Here is a 20,443-nt window from a genome sequence, read left to right on the forward strand (position 1 = left end):
CCCTACACAAGTTAATGGGAGTTCACCCCTGTACAGCACGCTGCAGGTTTGAGACCCAACTTCCATTCTTTTTTGGGGAAAAAAAAATATTTTCCTTATTTTCTTAAACCTAGTTCTCTTAAAACAAAGGGAAGCCATACATACCATCCTTCTGCTTCACCTCTCCTGCTCGGGAAGCACATGGAGAGCTCTGGAGGACTGAATTCACATTTTCTTCTGCGCTTTTTGGAGACACAGGTTCTCGTTTAACTTGTACTGTGGAGTCAGGAGGAGTGGTAGGTGTGATGCCAGAAGACTGGAATGGTGAGGGCATGCTTACATGAACAGAAGCTCCCAGTGGAGATACAGAAGACGACAAAGTGTCCAAAAGGGGCAGGAAGGAGCCTGCAGGAATTAAGTCAGCTGTCATCTGTGATTTGCTATTTCTTCTCTCACTCAAGACGCTGCAGGAAAGTTGCTCTGGCAGTTCAGAAGGCTCATATGTTTCTAATGGAAAAAGAGGAGATGGGAGGAAAAAAGCACAAGAAATTCACAGAACAAAAATGTTCACATTTTACAATAAAATTTAGTAGTGCCAAGAGCTCATTTACTGTGAGCACAGAAAGAGAGTAATTTGTAAAAAAGCCACTAGATGGCACTACCAAAGACGACAGACCAGACTTGAACAATAAAGACTTCAATTTGAAAGCCTACAATTTATTGCACGTTTTAAATGACTGAATTCAAGCTAAACACAACTTTTACAAGATGCTTAGCTCAAAGAATATGAGAGTCAGCATCCCACTGTTGTGATTTTGTGGTATCATGTACCTTGTAACCCCTGCAAGATCTGGATTCTCTGACTTCTCAGTGTACTCATTTCCATGGTTATCTGCAAAACAGTTGTGGTTTAAATCAATCCTAATTAAGGCAGTTTTACAGGCTGCTAACTTCTAGTTCGGAGGCTCTCGAAAGCCGACTGTTACCTGTTGCTTTAATACGAGGAAACGTTGAACCTCAACATAGGCAGCCTGCAGGGCAGCCCTAGCCTGCAAGAGACTGCTGTCCACACTGTGCAGGGACTTGCTTAACTCTTCTTCCCTCAGTGAAATAGCCAACAACTGATCTACCTGAGAACGCTCTGAAAAAGAAACAAAACATAAGAGTATAACTCTACTTGACCAGACATTACAATACATTACACATGGTACCTCAATAAGTACTACCACCCCAGAACATAAAAAAAATCACATTAATCAGGGCAAGAGTCACCCAAGGAGCTGGAAAGGAGTATCTATGCACAGGAATAGTCAGGTCTACTTAAAACAAGTGCAAAGTTGAGTAATTCCTCTTTACAGGATCTCAACTTTGACTCTACTATTTCCATCATAGCTTTGTCAGCACTGATTTAGTTTAGCTGAACAAACCACAAAGATCTTTTATTGAAGTACATGTGTACATAAAGTACAAATACACACTCGCCTTTAATGTAATCAAAAAGGCAAAAGCAAATTTAAGCTAAACAAGATTTAAACTAAATTAATCCAGAAACTGAGGAAAGGCAGCTTAAGAGAAAAAGAACCTAATGATAACAAAAAAAAATAAAATCAATCATTTACTGTCCAGGATGATCCTGGGACTTGAGACTCATGTTTCTGATATCTTGAGAAAGAGTCTCTGAGCACTGTACTCAGTAAAAGATCCTACTATACTACCTTCTACCATCCTCTGGCATTACAGAGATTCTCCAAATTAAGTTTCAGTTGGAGTACTGCTTAGTTCATTCAGGTTATAGCTTCCTTCAGTAGATTTAATACCTTAACAATGATGCTAAAGCAAAGTCATAGAAAGGGAGAAAGAAAGATTTCACTGAATGTGTTATTAGTCTCCATAATAAACACCAGTCATCAAAGACACAGAGGCTGATAAAAAACCCCACCTTTTCAAGCAGTGAAATTTCATTTGCACAAGAAGATCCATATTAATTGCCCTGCATTCCAAACACCTCTTGCTATAAAGAAATAATTAATAAAGAGAAATTGAACATTTCAAAGTTATCTTCTGGACCCCAAAGCTCCCAGGTGGTGATGCAATGATTTAATTCCCAAAGAAAACATTCTGCCTAAAACACAGATGGTTCATTTTGATACACAGTGATGTGGATCTGTTAGGCACATTTGAGAAAGACCTTTCTGATGCCAGAATTAGAGTTTTGTTTGGTCAGGAGCAGGAGGGAGTGAGGCATTCCACATTCATTTCCATTGAGGACAAGGAAGGAGGAGTCAAAAAATAGGAAGTCTTGCCAGAGATGTCAAAACCAGAACACAGCCCAGGTTACACAGAGTACAAGTTTTCTGGTGAGACCACCCAGAAATAGATAGGGAAAGTTGCATGGCTGAATTAGAAGGGAGTGATGGGTGCTTCCCGCTTCAGAACTTCCATCCGAAAAGGAAAAAAAGGTCTCTTCCCTGAGCAGGGGAAATCAAGCGTCCCATCTGTGCAAACAAGCACATAAAGTGCAGGCAGAAAGGAGGCACAAGATTTTCTCTTAGAAATAACTTCTGACAAATTTACATGGGACTCTTCAGAGAATAATGTGTTGCAGACTTGAGAGACGTCCACCTTATGATCTTCATTAAGAGCCCAAGAAGCACTAAAATAACATTATGGAACTAGCATTTTAACCAAGTTAAAATACTACTAGGTATTTATAACCTCTATATCAGATTCACACGTGTATGATATCCACTCACCTTTTTTCCCTTTGATTTTTCTTCTCTTATTCTTTCTTTCTAGACTAGGGATTTCAGGTGAAGACCCCTCCTGCAAGTAAAAATCATTTATTAACAAAAGCTACATGAACCATTTTGCCTAGATCAAAAAGTCAAACACCCACTGTCTTTTCAACCATTACCATAACCCTCAGAGAAGAACACACAACCAATTTTGCACATTCTCTATAACTCATCTTTTCGTCTGCTCTTAAAAAGAGGGAAGGCAACAAAGTGAGCACCGTGTTTTCATCTCAGCTACAAAGAAATATCAAATAAGCCAACAGCCTTCTAGTTGCTCAGATGTTTAAGACTACACCTTGGGTCAGATTTTCTGCCCTTAGCTGAAGGTCTAGAGGATTAAATCGGTGAGGAAATTAAAATATTACTTTCTGCACACAACAAAAACATTTTGATCAGAAACATTTTTTTCCCCCTTTGGGTAAATCCAAGACAGGACAGTGAAATAAATTCAGATTTGAGAAATAATTTTAAGCATATAATTTTGTAAAACGGTTGTCTTGCTTGACCATAAGATCAGGAACATCAAGGAAAACAAATTTCTACTACAGCCTAGCTTCCATTTAAGTTTTGAAACAAAGACTCTTGAACCAAGACAAAGAGCCTTTCCGCTACACCAGGTACTTTGATGGAAATATTTTAACAGCTCTCATTTACCAGCATGAGCATGCCAGTTACCAAATAAAAGTTAAAGAGCATTTGCCGTTTCTACTATTAAAAAAGATTAAGCAGAAGTCCTGCACCTTGAAGGCAGAAATGGAAAAAAATCTTAAAGCAAGTTCAGTCAAATAAGCAAATTAGTTTGAGGCTACAAATGGGGAAAGTCCTCTTTGCAGAGATAATTCCAAGGCTGAATAACCATTGACAGGAAAAAACATTTTTTAGGGCACCAAAGCTGGACAAAATTGCACACTTACTCCAGTTGCTCTTCGTTTCTTTCCAATTCCTTGGCTGTCATTCTGCTCAGTACCAGATGTGCAGCTACTATCTGTAGCTGCATCTATGTTATTAGACACTGCAAAAAGTGAAGCATTATTTGAAGCTGGACGATTTTCTTCTGAGATTTCTAGTACATTTTGTTTTTCAAGAAGAGGAGTTCTCTTCTCTGGGCTCTCCTGGTCTTGTTTAGCGAGACCTGTGACCTCAGAGGTGGCCTGTAGACTGTCACTCCTTCCACTAGTCTCAGTTCTTTCAGACATAAATGGTGACAAAGGAAGAGGAGATGTCTTCCGTTTCAAGTCAGCCTCAATGTCAGCGCGTGCCTCATACCCAGATGTTATGTGATGTGAGTGGCTGGCTGCAACTATTTGCCCACTTTCTTTCGTTTTGGCTTGTTCATTGAAGAAACTATAAGCAGAAGGATTTCTGTCTGCAATGACACTGCTTTCAGAAAAGCTACGTTTTCTGGCTGAGCCAGGAACTGCTAAGGAAATCCCTTCCCACTGGAATCCTTCTAGAGTAGACAGATCAGATTCTTCACTGAGCTCTAGACCCTCTTGCTCATTTTGAACAAGAGGCACCATTTCTATGCCAAACCTTTAACAAGATAAAAAGAAAAATAAATACACATGTAACAAGCCAGCTAAATCTAGAACAAAGCCTCCCCCTTCCCCAAATGCACATTACTGCTTTAAGAGATCAGGCAACTCATTACACCGGTATTCTGTGCTTTCTGTCTCATCTGGCAAAGGAGTATCTTCTTGTGTATCACAGAATTAGATTTAGTGGCTAAGAACCGACAGCATGATTTCCAAGTCAGAAATCACATTACTATAATTATTCTAAACTTGGTTTGGAATAAGCAAATATGACATCTTTTTAAGATGCTTCAAAAACTTCAGGCTTGAAGAACGTTTCAAAAGTGAAGTATTATATAATTGCTTGCCCTAAACACAAAACCAGTGTATCAGATTAAAAGACTAGCAAGTGAAGCAGAAGCATTTATTCTGCCTGCAGCAACGCAAGCATTTCCTGTAGTCCTAAATAAATGAAGAAATAAGCAAGTCACAGCACTGTTCAGATTGTGATTGAATTTTTACATTCTTCCACTTACTAGAACTTGAAAAGCAAATATATTGCTAGTCTCCATATTCAAATATTAAGCAACTATTATGAAATGATCAGAACCTTTTCTGAGCAGCAGACTGCTATTATTTATGGATAGACATCCATAGTAGCAATCAATCACAAAACCTCTAAAGTTATTTGTATACGCAAAAGATCGTGGTATAGCAAGCTTCATTCTGAAGTCTTAGTTTTAGGATTCTGGAATTCTTTTTGGATTTGGAGAAAAACCACCCACTCCCCTCAACACGCACACAGAGCACATTAGATCTGAAAGCTACCAACCTTGGTAAACCTTTGCCAAGTTCCTGTTTCTTCTTTGTTACCTGCTGGATGACTTGATCCCAGTTTACATTTCTCCGGGAAGCACTAAGAATCTGCCTAAGGGTGGGTTTTAGCCCTGACTCCTTCTCTGTCTCACTTCTCCGATGGCCGCTCACATTCCGAATACGCCGTGCATTATTGAGATTGGGCTCTGGAAGATGTGTCCCAGCTTTGCTCTTCAGACTAATATGTCGTGTCAAGTCTCTTTGCAGGGAGGCAGGGAGGCCAAGTTTGCTTAAATCAGGAAGAAGGAGGCCTAATGACTGGCTTCCTCCTTTTTGCAACTCATGATCTGAAGGATTTTCAAAACCTTCCATTTCAAAGTGATCATGTGACTTGACATGCTCTTCGTCCCCTTCTCCATCCTGTGAGGCAGTTTTCAAACGCACGTGCAAATGGTCCTGACCACTCAACGGAGAAACTGTGGATCCCATCTGAATTGCAGAATCTTTTAGATTGGCAGAAACAACACTTGAAGCAGCTGGCTTTTCATCACCTTCCTTTTCAGAGGTGGCAGGTTTACCTTCTGGAGTGTCACAGGGTAAACAAGAACTAACAGAAGAACACAACTTTTCAACTCTTGCTTCTGACTTCTCACGTACGGTCAAATCGTCATCGCTCACATCTTCTAATGAATCTAGTCTGAACTCGTTCTTTGGTGATGCTTTCCCAGTTTCTTCACTATTCTGGTTACTTGTATGCTTGCAAGAGCTTAAGGGAGTATTTTGCAAGGAATGGTTGGACTGAACATCTTTGGGGTTTTGTTCTGCTTCACTGAAGTTATTAACAGGCTCTGGATTGCTACCAAGCACATCTGTGTTGTCTTGTAAGTTACCAGCACACGCACGATGCCGGTTCAACGAATAAGAGGAGACACTGTTTGTTTCCAAGTTCAGTGCATTCAAATGATTCCGCTCTTCACTAGCTGAGGATAACACGAGCTTGACATTTTTTAAAAGACTGTTTGTGTCTTGCTTTGGGGAAGATAACTTTATATCTGTGATATTCAGAAGAGGAGACTTCAGTGATGGCATCCTACTACTCCTGCCATCATCTCTGTCAGGCTTTTCACCACTGGAACAGTCTTTCATTACTTTGCAAGAATCAAGATGATCTGAGGTTACATTAGAAGGGGAAGATGCTTCTTGTTTAAGTCTTGAAAGACTAACATTGGCTTCACAAGCTTCTCCCTTCATTGCTGAATCAGTAAGAGGCATAAATACAGAATCCATTTTATCTGGAGTTTTAGAAACATTATCTTCAGACCATGGTTGCTGCTCTGCAGCTTTCTGGGACCGGTAAGGAGTCCAGCGATACATTTTATCTCTGGAAGGACTGCCACTTTTCCCACTGACTCTTGAAGTTTTGCCTTCTGGTTGCTTCAACATACCAAAATCCAATGCCCCCTCAGAAGGAAGTTTATCACTAGTAAAATCAAGCAAGTCACTCTTATTTTTTCGATCTCTATATGGCAGAACATCAATATCTTTCTCCTGCTGCTGCCATGCATATCTTTCCTTATTATATTTAATAGGATCTACCAAATATGTACCTCCTGAGCTTCCAAAATTCCAGCCATTTGCACCATGAGGACTAGATTTCCAGTTTCCTCCATAACTCTTTGAATTCCAGCTAGAAAAATGACCTGTTCCTTCTGAGTGCCAAGTAGAATTTCTCTCCCTGGCACCGTGATGCCAATTTGACGTTCCTCCTCTCCGCCCACTTGGATGCCAAACATTTCCAGAATTCCCATAGTTACGCCAATTTGAAGAGCTTCCTGAAACATTCTGGTGCCATCCAGAGTGTCCCCTTGGGCCAAGTGAATGTCTGTTTATATTAAGGTTCCTCTGAGAGTGTGAAAATTTGCCTTGTCTAGGGTTAATATAATCATCCTTTTCCCATTTCCAGTCCCTTTGTGATGCATTATGATGATGCCACAATGACTGGTCATAAGCTTCTCTTTCTTTGTAAGTAGCTCTTTCTTCTCGCCTTCTCTGTGATCTCCTATCATCACATTCTAATTCTTGATTTGCACAGCTTGATTCAGCTTGCCTACAAAACAATTGAGAAAACCTAAATACTGATGCCTTTCCACACAAATCCAACAGCACACAAGTCTCATGCGTTTTATTTGCACTGGGAAGAAAACTTTTTTTTTAATAAAAAGAGACAGAGGTAGTTTATTTAGCTGCTTTACTATTCAGGCTTCTGTATTCAAAACTAATGTAGTACCTTCACTTTAATATGGTATTTCAAAATTGCTCTTACAAGAACAACTGGTTTGGTGTAGGGACAGTTCAATAGACTAAATATTTCTGTTTAACTCAGAAGATACTAGTCCAATAACTAGTAAATAGAATGGAATATTAAGAAACAAACAAAAAGAGAGCTCCTATCTGTTGTATAATCTTTGTTATTTAAGTAATCTTGATAGATGAAAAATTAATTAGTAGTAAGATAATTTTTTTCTGAAGACTATTCCATTGGTGTTAGATAGCATATCTAGAGCAAATTGATACAAAATAGAAGGAAAGTTTGGCTGAGAGAAGCAGTTACTTAGTGGAGAAAACAACTGAGATCATGACCCAGTTTATAAAGCTTCAGTTAAAACACAGATGTAAAACATCCACAGAAATTGTACCTCAGATACAAAAATATTTCTTCTTATTTTAACCAACAGACTGGAACAGTCCACAGCCTGCAACGCTGAGTCCGTATGAGCCTCCCAGAAGCGCTATGTACTGCCCTTTGGATAGTACTTGTGCTTGACAACTTATCACGAGCATGTGGTAAATTACTAAATGCACATTTAAAGATAAATGCTACCTTAACACCAACAGCTATTCCTAGGGTCAGCAGTCTAAATGTTCCAAGTATTTATTCCACATTTAATAAAAGTTTTTTCCAAAACCTGATTAGAGAAACGCTTCTTTCTGGCATCACAGGAATACATTCGTTCCAGATTCCTAGATACACAAGACAGGAAACTTTCACACTACTGCTCAAAAACAATTGATTTGAGTGAACTAAAAATTCCTATTGTACCACTCTAAGTTTTCAACACATTCCAATTTTGCTAAAAGATGCAAATAATTACTCTCTAATAGTAAATGGCGTACTGCATAAGATAAAGTTGAGCTCTAAAACAAAGATTCAAAGAAACAATGCCTAAGTGATACTGTAAATTCTAGGAGCTGCCTCAACTAGATTATGATCTAGTTGACTATTGCTGTAAAAGAAAAAAAACCAACCCTGCCGTATTAGTAACTTAATCCACATACTTTCTTTCCCCCCCACTCCAAACCAGCATCCAGCAGAGACACACTTTCTAAGATCTCAGTTGCCTCAGAATACCACTGTACTGACAGCATTACTCCTTTACTATAAAACAGGAAAAGTGACATTGTTGCTACCTACGTTAACCAATATGAAAACATTACCATCCTGCAGTACAGGGACACCCTAGTATGACAGAACACTGTCAAAACCAAGTAACAACCACAGATTTGTGCACTGGGAGACACTATTTGAGATTTCTAGCCACAACAAGCAAGAGCTTCTTTCAAAAATCGTATGCCCCTTTAATACCACCCCCATGCCATAAATCTATTCAAACAATATATTCCCAACTGGAACATATTTGCAATGCACACTTGCAGAGTTACACAGAAGATAAAAGGCAATACTTATTACTCTCTGCAGCCTTCTATTTCATAGTGAGCCACCAGAATTATGTTTAGCTAATGGTAAGCAGCAAGATAAAACAGGTAAGAAATTTCATTCAAGGATTACGGGATTTCAGTGTGACACTGACAGAGAAATCCGATTAATTTTAAAAATAGACAGATTAGGGTTTTATAACATAACCTTTTCAGCAACAGTTTCTAAAAGGCCAGCTCCTATAGACACACCTCACCCCAAAGAGTATTAGCACTAGTGTCATGTTTATTAAGCCTTTCAGTTAAATGGGTATCAAATATTAAAATAAAAATATTAGGGCTCTCAAAATACACGATTCCACACTGGGGACTGTTTTTATCCATAATGGAGAATAGCTGTGCTTCCTTACTAGTAGCAGATCAACAGAACAGGCACATTCAGCAGAACCACATTTACATGTTGAAACTACAATATCCACACAGATCACTTGGATTGTTCTCGTAACATATACGCTGGCTACAGGCATTGTACATTTCGTGAGCACCTACACCTTACGAGCATACCCCAACTGTGTTAAAAGCAATTCTATGACCTAATAGGAGAAAGGAAGACTCACCGGTTCCGTTCCTTCCTTTGCTTGATTAGTTGAATCAGTTCTTTGTCAAGGTATTCTTCTTCTGCCTCTTCTTTCTCTTCCTCTTTCCTGTCATGGGCATCAACATTGTCTTTGTGCAGCTGGCTGGAGATGTGCTTGGCATATGCTGACAAACCCACCAGGGTCACCCTGCACACCTGGCATTCATGGTTACTGTCCCTAGGAAGAGAGGCAGAGGGTGGACTTTCAGTTCTGCCAACAGGCATGGCACGGCACGTATCTCTGGTCTTACTTTGTTTCCTCTGAATGTGCCCAAGTTCAAGGCAACTAGTTTTGCTCAGTATATTTAACTTACTTGAATTCCCTGGGGTTTTTTCTTTCAAGGTCTAGTTTCTTGATGGTCAGTTTTGAAGATTTTTTTTCCAACAATCAAGAGGTAAACGACTTGGTAATAAAGCTGTGTTAACTGAGAGAAGGAATTCTTCTTGAATTGTTGTACTCAAAATCTTATCAGAGGAAACATAGTGAGCACGGAGGCAGAGTGGAAGGCTTACAGAGCTAGCGGGAGCTGCTCTGAAGCCCATCCATGGTGCCAGCTGCACTGGGGAAGCCTGGTGACAGCTTCTACATTTAATCCTTGCCTTGAGCCTTCCCCCAGTGAAATTTAGAAGAGGGAGGACGCAGTACATGCATACAGCCAATCCTGATACAACATAATCTAAACTGGGACAGTTGAGACTGCTGCCTGGAATGCAAAGACTCCACAGCACAGCGAGTGATGGAAGGGTGTCTTCAGTTCACTGTACTTTATTTGGTTCAAGTGTGCATGAGGTCTGCTTTCTACTTTAGAGGACTTGATCTTAAAAAATACAGAAATTATTTCAGCTGGAGGAAGTTGACAGCTGTGTCAGACAAATGGCTTTACTCATGTTTCTGTGAATACTGGATTAAGGTTACAACATTTTTTTACCTCCCCCCTCCCCAAGAAATTCAGATTTCTAAAAATACCTGATTTCTTTCTCCGGACAAAACCTTTCAATACTCCACTATTAAGGAAATATGTTGTTAATAATAAACCTAAACAAGGAAAGTATGTGCACCAGTTAAAAAAAAGTCAGAAAAAAATTAATGAGAGCATAGTCCACTGCAAATAACTCAGCAGGACTAACTTAGGACCCACTGCCTGCCTCCACACTGCTTTCTTCAATTCTGTTTAATTCATAAAAGCAGATCTGCATATCCCTATGGCACACTTGAGACCAAAGTCTTGTAACAGTTGCATTATAATACCAACACACAGTTCATGACTGGGGGTCAAAAAATCAGATCCATACAAAAAAAAAAAAAGAAATCTGAAGTCTTTTTTTTTTTGAGCAAAGTTAAAAATAAAATAAGAAAAAAAATAATCTAAAGATGCACCTTCACTCAAGATATTGAGCAAACATCCTTATTGGAGTTGTTAATGGCATGTCAGCAGCTACGTCTTATTTATCCTGGAAATTTGTGGGTTTCCTGCTAACATAGTTGAGCTATTTAACCAATGCTGTCATTCAGGCACAGTTAGAGTGGATTTTATTTTAAATAGACTAATTATTAGAAATTATTTTTTTACATTTATTTTGTATGTTGCAGCCTAACTAATTCCAGATTAAGTATTTGGATAAATTTTTACTAAAGTCAGAAGCCTACAATTTAGTTTGTATTTTCCAGAGGGTGTACTTCATTTTGCACTTCACACTCACTAATAAATATGCAAGTTAACCCAATAAAGATAAGCAAATACAATCAGTAAATGTTACTAATGCCACTGGAAGAATCCTCTCCATGTTCATAAATGCCACATCTATGCATTGCTAATAAGACTTGTTTTTAACTTAGGACATCACACAAGGCAAACTGCAAATAGAAAGCTGGTTTCTTGCTGAAAAAGGTGTTCTTTTTACATAACATTCCACTTCAAACATAAGGAAACTTCAATGAGAAACAGTGGTACTAATTAGGTTTTAGAAAACAATCCAAATCCTCCCTATGACTCATGTTTCAATTCTTTCATAAAACCATCATCCTCATTTATAGACTAACTGAATAAATGCAAGGTTTTACTTACTTTGGAGAAAGCCAGTGAGTTAGCAGCTAGCCTAAGGACAAAGAACTTCTTTCTATCACTTATAACTTGCAAGTTCCTAATTACAAAGCTGTCGCTCTTGGACTAACTGACCATCTGGAAAGAAAAGACTTCTCTGTCCTGTTCTTAATCTCTATGAATCCGACGAATAAAACCACTATTTTTTTCTATAAGAAAAACTGCTTTAATTTAACATGAATTGGTTAGTGGTTCAGCTAGTTGCACTTCAGGGAATTTAGATCTCCTTCAGTTCTTTCCTTCACCTATCCCCATTAGTATCAGCCAGAACTGAGCACACCCCATGACACGCACTGATCATGTCTATGCATTTCCCTATCATACAGGAACTCAAATCACAGTTGCTCAACAAGAAGGCCAAAAGCAGTTTGAAATAAACATAACAAAAGTATTCTCAGTATGAACACATTCAAGAGCTTTATTTACTGGATGTGTGTGTGCGCTTCAGATGGCAGACTCAATATGCCTCATACAAGATTATTATTTCATTTCAATTTAAAAACAAAAAACAAACCAAAAAGCAAAACAAAACCACTAAAGCTCGGTACTTGACAACCAATTCTCCCTATGTATCACATGGAATAAGACTTCAAGAAGAGAAGAGTCTTACAATGTTTCAGAAAATTATTCTAGCTCTTGAGATTACTAAATTAACTTTAAAAGGAGGAAACTGTGAACCAATGTATGCATTTCCTTTACCTCTTCCCTACAGAAAATCTAAAAAGTGATGATGCTAAACTTGAAGGTAATAAGATGCTGATACTACACATTTTAACAGTATTATCCTCTGTTACACAATTCAACCACACTCACAAGGCTGTTGCTTGTGCTTCACATTTTCCACTTGAGAGTACCATTTGCTTTACAAGGCTGCAAGGCTCTGAAAAGACTTCTACTCATCTTAAATGAGAGGAAGAAGGAGAGGCACAGGGGAAGAGAACAAGGCTGCTTCTGCACAGTGAAAAATGAAGTTCATCATTCATTTTGAGAACAAACATCTTCCATGCATTCTTCTAAAAGTAATGAAGACAGTTACCTTTGTAACAGAAAATGAAATGATGATGAAACAAATTTAATTTAATTTCAGTCTTATGGAAGTGGAAACCCAAGAACTGTCAGATCACTTAAAAGTCACTGCAGACACATACGTAAACTTGAAATTACTGTGACCTTCAAAAGTCATAAACTAACAAAAATAAACAAACATTAACTTAGAAGGCCAGAAATAAGATGCCAAAATGTGTGAAATTTTAAGAAGACCTCAGAATCACCATCCAAAGAAAGTCCAGAACACAAATGTACTACAAGTTAGCTGACCAGAAGCCCCAAGGCAGGTTTTAGTGCAGAGGACATTCCAGTTTCTGAGCACCCCCTCCCAGCTGTTCAGTAACAGAACATCCTTTTCACACTCAACAGGACAGATACCAAGTAGCATGATGTGCTTGATCCCACTCATAATTTCAGAACGTTCCTAGCTCCCAAGATACCGTTGTACAGGGCAGAGAAAACAAAATTATCTGGGAGTTTTGTTTGTGTTTTGTTTTTCTTTTCTTTTTAAGTAAGTAGCTGAATTCAGAAAAAGAACCCAAGAAATGTAGGGCTGAGCAAGGGATGGCAATGGCAGGACAGGGGGAAAAAAAAAAAAAGAAAAGGGTGGGGAACATGAAGAAGGTATCACTTTTATGTCCTCCATCTTTACTACAAAGCAATTTTTACTGAAAAAAAGAAATAGCTTCCAAAAAGCCGCTTTCATATGTTTTCTCAGTGTGACACAAGAACAACTTTGCTGATCTGGATAACTTGAAGGTTTTCTGAATCCCACTAAAACAAATTTCATTTCAAGAGTGATTATTTTTCTTTCTGATATATTTTAACATTTTGATAGTCCACAAACCCCCGCCTTAAAACAGGTTGGTGATAAAGATTCTAAAGGTGGAAGTTTTTTTCCCCAGTTTACTAACCTGCTGTGAAGCCGCAGACAAATTAATCAAATATTAAATGGAAGCAGAAATTAGACAACAGAGGTTGTTAACAGACAGTTAATATGCACTTCAAGGTAAGCAGTATCTTTTTACTTACTGTCCTGCCATAAGGGTTATATTATTTTACACAGAATTTGAAATGTTAGCAGATGTAAGTGGACATACACATACGCTATGCATTTTCTGGAAGTCTTAACCTAGAAACATTTTAAAGTGCTGATTTAGACAAACTACAGCAATACTTAGTGATTATACACAATAGTAGTATAAAATACTATACAGCTGGCTCAATTAAGGGTATTCATCTGTGGCAGGTACGTAATACAATCTTGTACTCCAAATGCGGACACTTTTCTGCAGCTACTCACATACTTTGCATATAGAGTTACTGAAGAGAAGTAAGTTTCTAACTTCCTCTAGTTTTGAAACGTAGTAAAACAGAACAGTTTCAGCACAACTTAACCACATGGTACGTGGCCATTAGTATCTATCATGGTATAGATCAGAGCCTTAATTTCATTTAGCCTTTCTTTAACAGTTAACTTTTTTAAAAAGGGGCCTGGAGCAGCCCTAACAGCTGCTTGCTTTCACCTTACAGAAAATAGCATAAAAGCTATGTGAACAAAAAGCTAGCGTGTGAACACAAATGGTCTACAGTTTTTCTTCCCTGGATACAAGATAGATGTCCTGACAAAATGGATCTCCCACACCTCTTAAGAGTTTTAAGAGGATCACTTCTTAGTCCTTTAAAAGGCATTAAAATATTTGCCATTTCCACATAAAGTTTGTGCTGCAAGAAGATTAAAAATTAGTCTGTAGATCGAATATTTAAGTGCAGACTATCTGATCTTGCCAGGTACCTCAAAATCCACACATCTGAAAGCATTTTTAAAAGTGCACTCTGGTTACAACCTGATTTCATATTATCAGGATGATACTTAAATACCCCTTAACTCCCTCCTCCTGTTTTCCAAAGGTTGCAAATTAAACCAAGGAAACCAGAAGGAAAACACCATCCACATGGTTAGGTCCCTTAACCAAACAGCGGGACCAGGGTGGCACAGGACAAGGCAGTCACTCAAGCAGATGCAGTCTTTACATACAAAATATCAGTCTTTTCACAGTGGTTTAAAAGATGAACAATTGCTTCTATATCACTGAAAACTTTTTAGAAATGAAACCACCAGTAACTCCGCCAAATGTAGTATTCCAGCCCTTCCAAAAACCAAGCATGAAACTGCCAAGACCTAAAAAACATGTTCTTTATTTCACTGCAGTCCAAGAAATACAAGAGAGCTTTCTTCCACATCATTCTTTGCCTCCTGAGTGGTTGACATTAAGAGAACATGTTAATTCACAGCTTTATCACAAGGCATGCAATTAAGCGATACATAAAAATAAATTGTGCAACTCAGCTTGTATGGGAAAACAGGACATGATTTCTTCCAGAGAGTGACAGACAAAATGCAGAGAGGAAGGATGCAAGATTGTTCTCGTACCTTCCCTTCAGGTTTTCAAGTTCTCTGTGGTGAAGCATGCTTCTCATGTGTTCTTCCATCTCCTTCAACATGGGGGAAAAACAGTAAAATTGGTCAGAACTGAACAAAATGGTGTATCACAGTTGAAAAGCTCACTTTTGAGAGCTCTCCTGCCTTGCAGGAAGGTGTACTCTACTCCTGTAGGGCTGTAGCAGTTGCCATTTCCATTTCTATGACTGTGAAAGCACAGTCACACTCCCAGGAAGTTATATAATGTTACCTTTCCTGAGGAAGGATGCGCAGGAGTCACCAAAATTCAACAGAAGGGGTGCGGAATTCCAAGAGAAAGACAAATAGGAGTGCATGTGGCAAAGTGTATTAGACTGATTTTTGACAAATTACTGTTGATCATTTTTATTAAAAGTCTCATTGATACCACTCTCCAGAATCACACTACTTAAAACAGTTTTCCTGTGCAACCTGAGCAGTCTGTGTTTGTATTATGACATCGCTGTAATTTCATCATCATCACATCCTATTTTACTCTGCTAGATGCACTTCAGAAACTGTGATGTATATAACACCTACAACTTGTTTACAGCAACCTTGATCCATGAAGTGCAGTGCTGTTATAAATAGTTGCTATTGAAAGACAACAGCTGGAAGAGAAACATTCCATGTTTTCCTTCCATACAGAAACAGAGCTCCCAAACGGAATTTAAGAAAATGCGATATGTTAAGAATACTATGATACACAATTTATAGCCAAATGAGTCAGTGCTTTTCACTTTCGTATCTTTATACAACAATATAAAAAACTCACAAGACCTCAACATTTTTAATGTTCAGAATCAAGTATACTGCACAGCTCATTTCAAGAAAGATACTCTAAAGCACATGCAAATATATTACTTGATTTGTGATAGACCTAGTTCAATGTATTCCTGGTAGAGGGAGAAATCCTCCACACTTCACACAATTTTAAAACGAAAGCATTTCTTACACACTTTTCATATTGGTATCTACCAATAGATGTAAGCATGAATTATTTACCTTTTTTGAGTTGTACACAATATGACATAATATGCATTTTCGTTCTTGAACCATGCTTATTACTCTGGAGAGATCTTATCCCACACCTGCAAATAAACATAATTTAAAAAAGAACCAATATTTAGGATTTTTTTCATTAACCTGTTTCAGTAAGGAAAGTAAAAATAAGTTACTATTCATGAAAACACCTGTGTTGCGTTTCTTTAAAAGAATACTCACCTCTTGTGCATAGTCAATATTCTCCAAAAAAAAAAAAAAAAAAGTAGTTTTGAACAGTCATCTAAAACAGCTATAATAAAAAGTAGCTTTCCCTTTCTTTCATTTTGTTCTTTGTTCTCCAAGACTTCCTTCTACAAGCAAATACAGCTCTGTAGGAATCCTCTTGCTACTGAAATCATATTAACAAAACACTTTTCAACTACCAAGATGAGAGGGAGATAAGGAAATGGGGAAATCAAGCACTGTAAACTCAGATCTTCATTTTGGTACACAGGGCAGCAAAAGTAAGATATTTAAGTCCCTAGGAAAATGAAATTAAGGCTATGCATACATGCAATGAAAGCCAGCACGTCAAGTTAAATGCTATATGTATTTTTGTCACAATATTTAATTCATAAGGAGAACAATTAAATCAGAGAGGTACATAACAGTCTAGGTTATAATACAAGGATAGACATGTCTGCAGAAGTAATAAAGTACAATCTTTGCCCTTTTTTTCTTAAAAGACACTAAAATACAGAATAATTGTGCATTGTAGTAATTTTTTACTGATTGGCAGAGGCAGTTCCTCACCCTCAAGTGGAAAGAAATGTATCTTTTTACTACTAGGACCTTTTATATCCCCAAACAAAACCACAAATCTTTCCAAGCTTTGCCATTAGCCAACTTCAGAGCTAACTTAGCTGATATCATCAAACAACCTACAAGAGCTTTCTTCACAGCTCATCTCCACAACTTACCCTACAAAGTTAATTCTAATTATTTATCATCAACCTTCTGTATCAGGGGCATCAAACCCTCTGAGTCTGATACTGACTTGAAGCTGTGAGCAAAGGGCAAGAACTGGATTTTTACCAAATCCAGATTACCTAAAGAAGCTCTGACATTCAGTGGTACTGTCCAACCGTAAACAACTAAAAATAAGCAAGTAAACCCACACTGACTCTAATTCCAAAATGTAGTTCTCTGACAAACAACTCTTTTCCTCCATGTTCATTAACATACACTCTAGTTTCTGTCTAGCTATCCACCAGTATCAAGGGGAAGGAACTGAGAGTTGCAATAGCCCTTTCACCTTTAAGCAACCGAGAAAGCAGTTTCTTCCCTAAAAAAAAAAAAAAAAAAAAAAATATCCCTATCATCATACCAAAACAAACACACTTAAAACACAATAGGAGATTCAGTCACCTTCTCATGTTACCTTACCAACACTCCTAGGGTGCCATTCTTGATCTTACTGAAATACCTGATAAGTGTTTAAATATGCATTCTCTAGCTTCATCAAACAGGCACCTGATGTACTCGAATCGTTAGTAACAGCTATTTATTTTGACAAATCGCCCCCAACAAAGGTACAAGATCATTCAGAACTTTGTACCAGCCTAGGTCATACAGAGCATGCATATGAATTCATATGGTATCAGTGATGTACATGCAAAAGCACCTACCTGCCTTCATGGAAGGTCGGCACACAGAAATAGCAACTTCTGGAACAAATTATTTTGAAACCACATATAAAGAGTATAACTTGGGTTTAAACGTATTTCAACCGAGACAGCGGTTCAAGTTAATATATTGAGTAGAGACAAACTGAGGTATTTCAGTCTCATGATTTTCCAGTAAGTTATTAGATGAGTAAGGGAGCACATGACCAACATATTGTTTATATACAGATCAGTGCAGCTGCATCAGATCTAAGAGAATTATTTATGATTATATGCAAGTGATAAGGGTTTGGATGACTACCCAATATAGGAGCTATTTTAATGTGATTAATATGAGGTTGCTCCTGAAAAGCAAGGGTGCTAATCCTTGCACCAATTTCAGATACTTCCTTTTGCATTAAAATATTCTGTGCTCGCTCCACATTCTTCACCAGCATGACTTTGTAGTTTAGAGGAGTAATATCCTACATGTGTTCAAGATTACTCAAGCATTTACAGAATTCATTCTGCACAATGGTGAAACAGCAGCACGGGACTTGGATCAGGAAAAGCAGGCCAGCAAAGTATGGTGACTTGCCAACGCCAGTTTGCATGTAACATTAAAAAGCTTCCACAAGTACAGCTAACATTACACCCGTTTTGGCTAATTAAAGCATACAGTAACTATACATGATTACAGGAAGTTTTAGGCTAACTGCCCAATCAACGGGGCATTACTTAAGACAGAGTACTAAAAATACCAGTGGAATTCAAATGCTATTGGATGTCACTATGAAAAGTGAAACTTTCACCTCCACAGACACAAGCCATTAAGAGGCAAGGACTTAGAAGTAGAGAGTCAGTAGATGCTACAGGGACTGGGAGAAGACAGTCTCATGTTTTCTTTCCATTTCACCTCTTGACTTACCGTCTACATAGAGATAAAACACTTCCTATCACCCTTAGCTTTCTCCCAAATCCTGCTATAAAACCCGTGGCTCACTTTAATGAAGTACTTTGAAAAACATTATAAATCCAAGGTATACCCTCACTATGCAACAGCGACAAGAACCAGACAGCTTTTGAGCTATGCAATCCGTGATGGCATTTAATCTCATCATATACCGGTCTGTTCAATCACAAAATTTTCATACTGAGAAACTTCAGGAACAGAGCTTTCTCTACATAAATACAGACATATTTGAATTCTTAACAACAGCAACAAAAAAATCCCATATTTTAAACAGCAGACAACCTTCAGGCTTTTATTGGATTTAACCGTTTGTGCTTTTGAAATCACCAGTTTGCACCATAGCATAGAATACTTAGGGGACATTAATAGGAAAATGAGCTACTCTAAAACACAAGCATACTGCAAGCAAAGATAAGGTTTTACCCCGAAAGCCCACACCATCATATAAGGAGAAACACGTCAAGAGCAAAATGCAAAGCCTTCAAAACAAATGAGACACTACGACAACTATTTTGAGGGAATGTAATCCTCAATGTTCAATGGGTGATTTTTTATTTGTTTGTTTTAAAGGAAGGGATGCATTTTCCAACTGTGTGATACAAGCGCAACTTGCCCATAGCCTGCACCTGCCCAGAGCTTGGAAATACCACAGAGTTTTTAATGAACTTAAGCAAGGCAGCTACAGACACTTTTGGAGAACACTTCTCACGAGTAAAAATAGTCTACAAAGAAAAAAAGTCATTAGACTCCTTCCTGCTACAACATCCATTTGTCCACAGTTATTCAACCTTACCGGATAACATACATTAAAAATGTACGTCAAGGTTAAATCTGCTACAGACCAGTGGCTGAACACTGACTATATAAAGCCACAAGTACCATAGAGTGGGGCAGGCAGCCCAGCATTCCAGCTGCCTAGAAATCCTCAGGAGGCCTCAAAGAGATCAGCAGCACTGGCCTGTCTTAAAGGCCTGCCTGAATGCTGCACGTCCCTACAGACAGCAGTGGAAACTCTACACTTGAGAAGAGCAGCAGTCTAGAAGTTCACTGTGTCAGAATGCTTGGCAGCAAACGATCCTCGGCTCCTCACAGGGATGTGACTCCTTCTGCTTTAGTGACTTCTCTCCTGCAGCAACTGACTGCAGACATCCTAGTTGAGCTGCAAAACACTAATCCAGCTGCCACAAACACGGGAGAGGAGAGCAGAGAGGAAAGAAGCGACTCACCACAAAGTACATTCATAAAATCTTTAGTTGGTCGATGGGAGGAAGTGGTGGACACAAGGTCATTTTGACTCAGAGAAGCCTCTTGCTCAGAAGAATTAGAAATGGAAGCGTATTTAGGCCCTGGGAAGAACTTAAACAACCACTGCTAAGCTAGACCATATGTACTTTCATTATCAGCACAACTAACTTTGCTGATCTGTCATGAAGCCTAGTCTTTTCATAGGAAAACCTGGAGAACTCCACACAGGCCTTTGAAATCTGTATCCAACCACAGAATACGATAACTGGATCTACAAAGCAATATGATTGCTAATCTAACTAATAATAATTTATTAAAGCCTAGTATTAGAGAAATATTTTCTTAAGGAAAAATTTTGTGACTATAAAACCATTTCCCTGTATTACATGCTGCTCCACACATCAAAGCCCTGTAATGCTGTAAGAATGCTGTATAAAACCAAGTCATTAATCATAACAAGATAGAGGCCTATGCTCAAATTTCACCAACTTAAGCAGAATTTAGTGGAACAA

General features: G+C 38.3%; 1 protein-coding gene across 4 annotated transcripts in view; it reads right to left on the reverse strand.

Moving 5' to 3' along the window:
- Nucleotides 1-20,443, reverse strand: part of ZNF106 (zinc finger protein 106) — a 42,908-nt gene that overhangs the window by 18,475 nt on the left and 3,990 nt on the right. For 3 of the 4 annotated variants that reach the window (XM_055717214.1, XM_055717213.1, XM_055717215.1), the window contains exons 2-10: nt 16,071-16,156; nt 15,039-15,100; nt 9,436-9,633; nt 5,121-7,211; nt 3,689-4,307; nt 2,733-2,802; nt 966-1,120; nt 811-871; nt 145-486 (exon numbers count right to left, since the gene is read on the reverse strand). In XM_055717214.1, the coding sequence (XP_055573189.1) occupies nt 145-486; nt 811-871; nt 966-1,120; nt 2,733-2,802; nt 3,689-4,307; nt 5,121-7,211; nt 9,436-9,633; nt 15,039-15,100; nt 16,071-16,124 (3,652 nt within the window). In that variant the 5' untranslated portion in view covers nt 16,125-16,156. Of the gene's footprint in view, nt 1-144; nt 487-810; nt 872-965; nt 1,121-2,732; nt 2,803-3,688; nt 4,308-5,120; nt 7,212-9,435; nt 9,634-9,769; nt 10,025-15,038; nt 15,101-16,070; nt 16,157-20,443 lie in introns of those variants that run through there. The other variant, XM_055717216.1, reaches the window with a different exon arrangement.

This window comes from Falco cherrug, chromosome 7 (genome assembly GCF_023634085.1).
Source record: "Falco cherrug isolate bFalChe1 chromosome 7, bFalChe1.pri, whole genome shotgun sequence".
Taxonomy (NCBI): Eukaryota; Metazoa; Chordata; class Aves; order Falconiformes; family Falconidae; genus Falco; species Falco cherrug.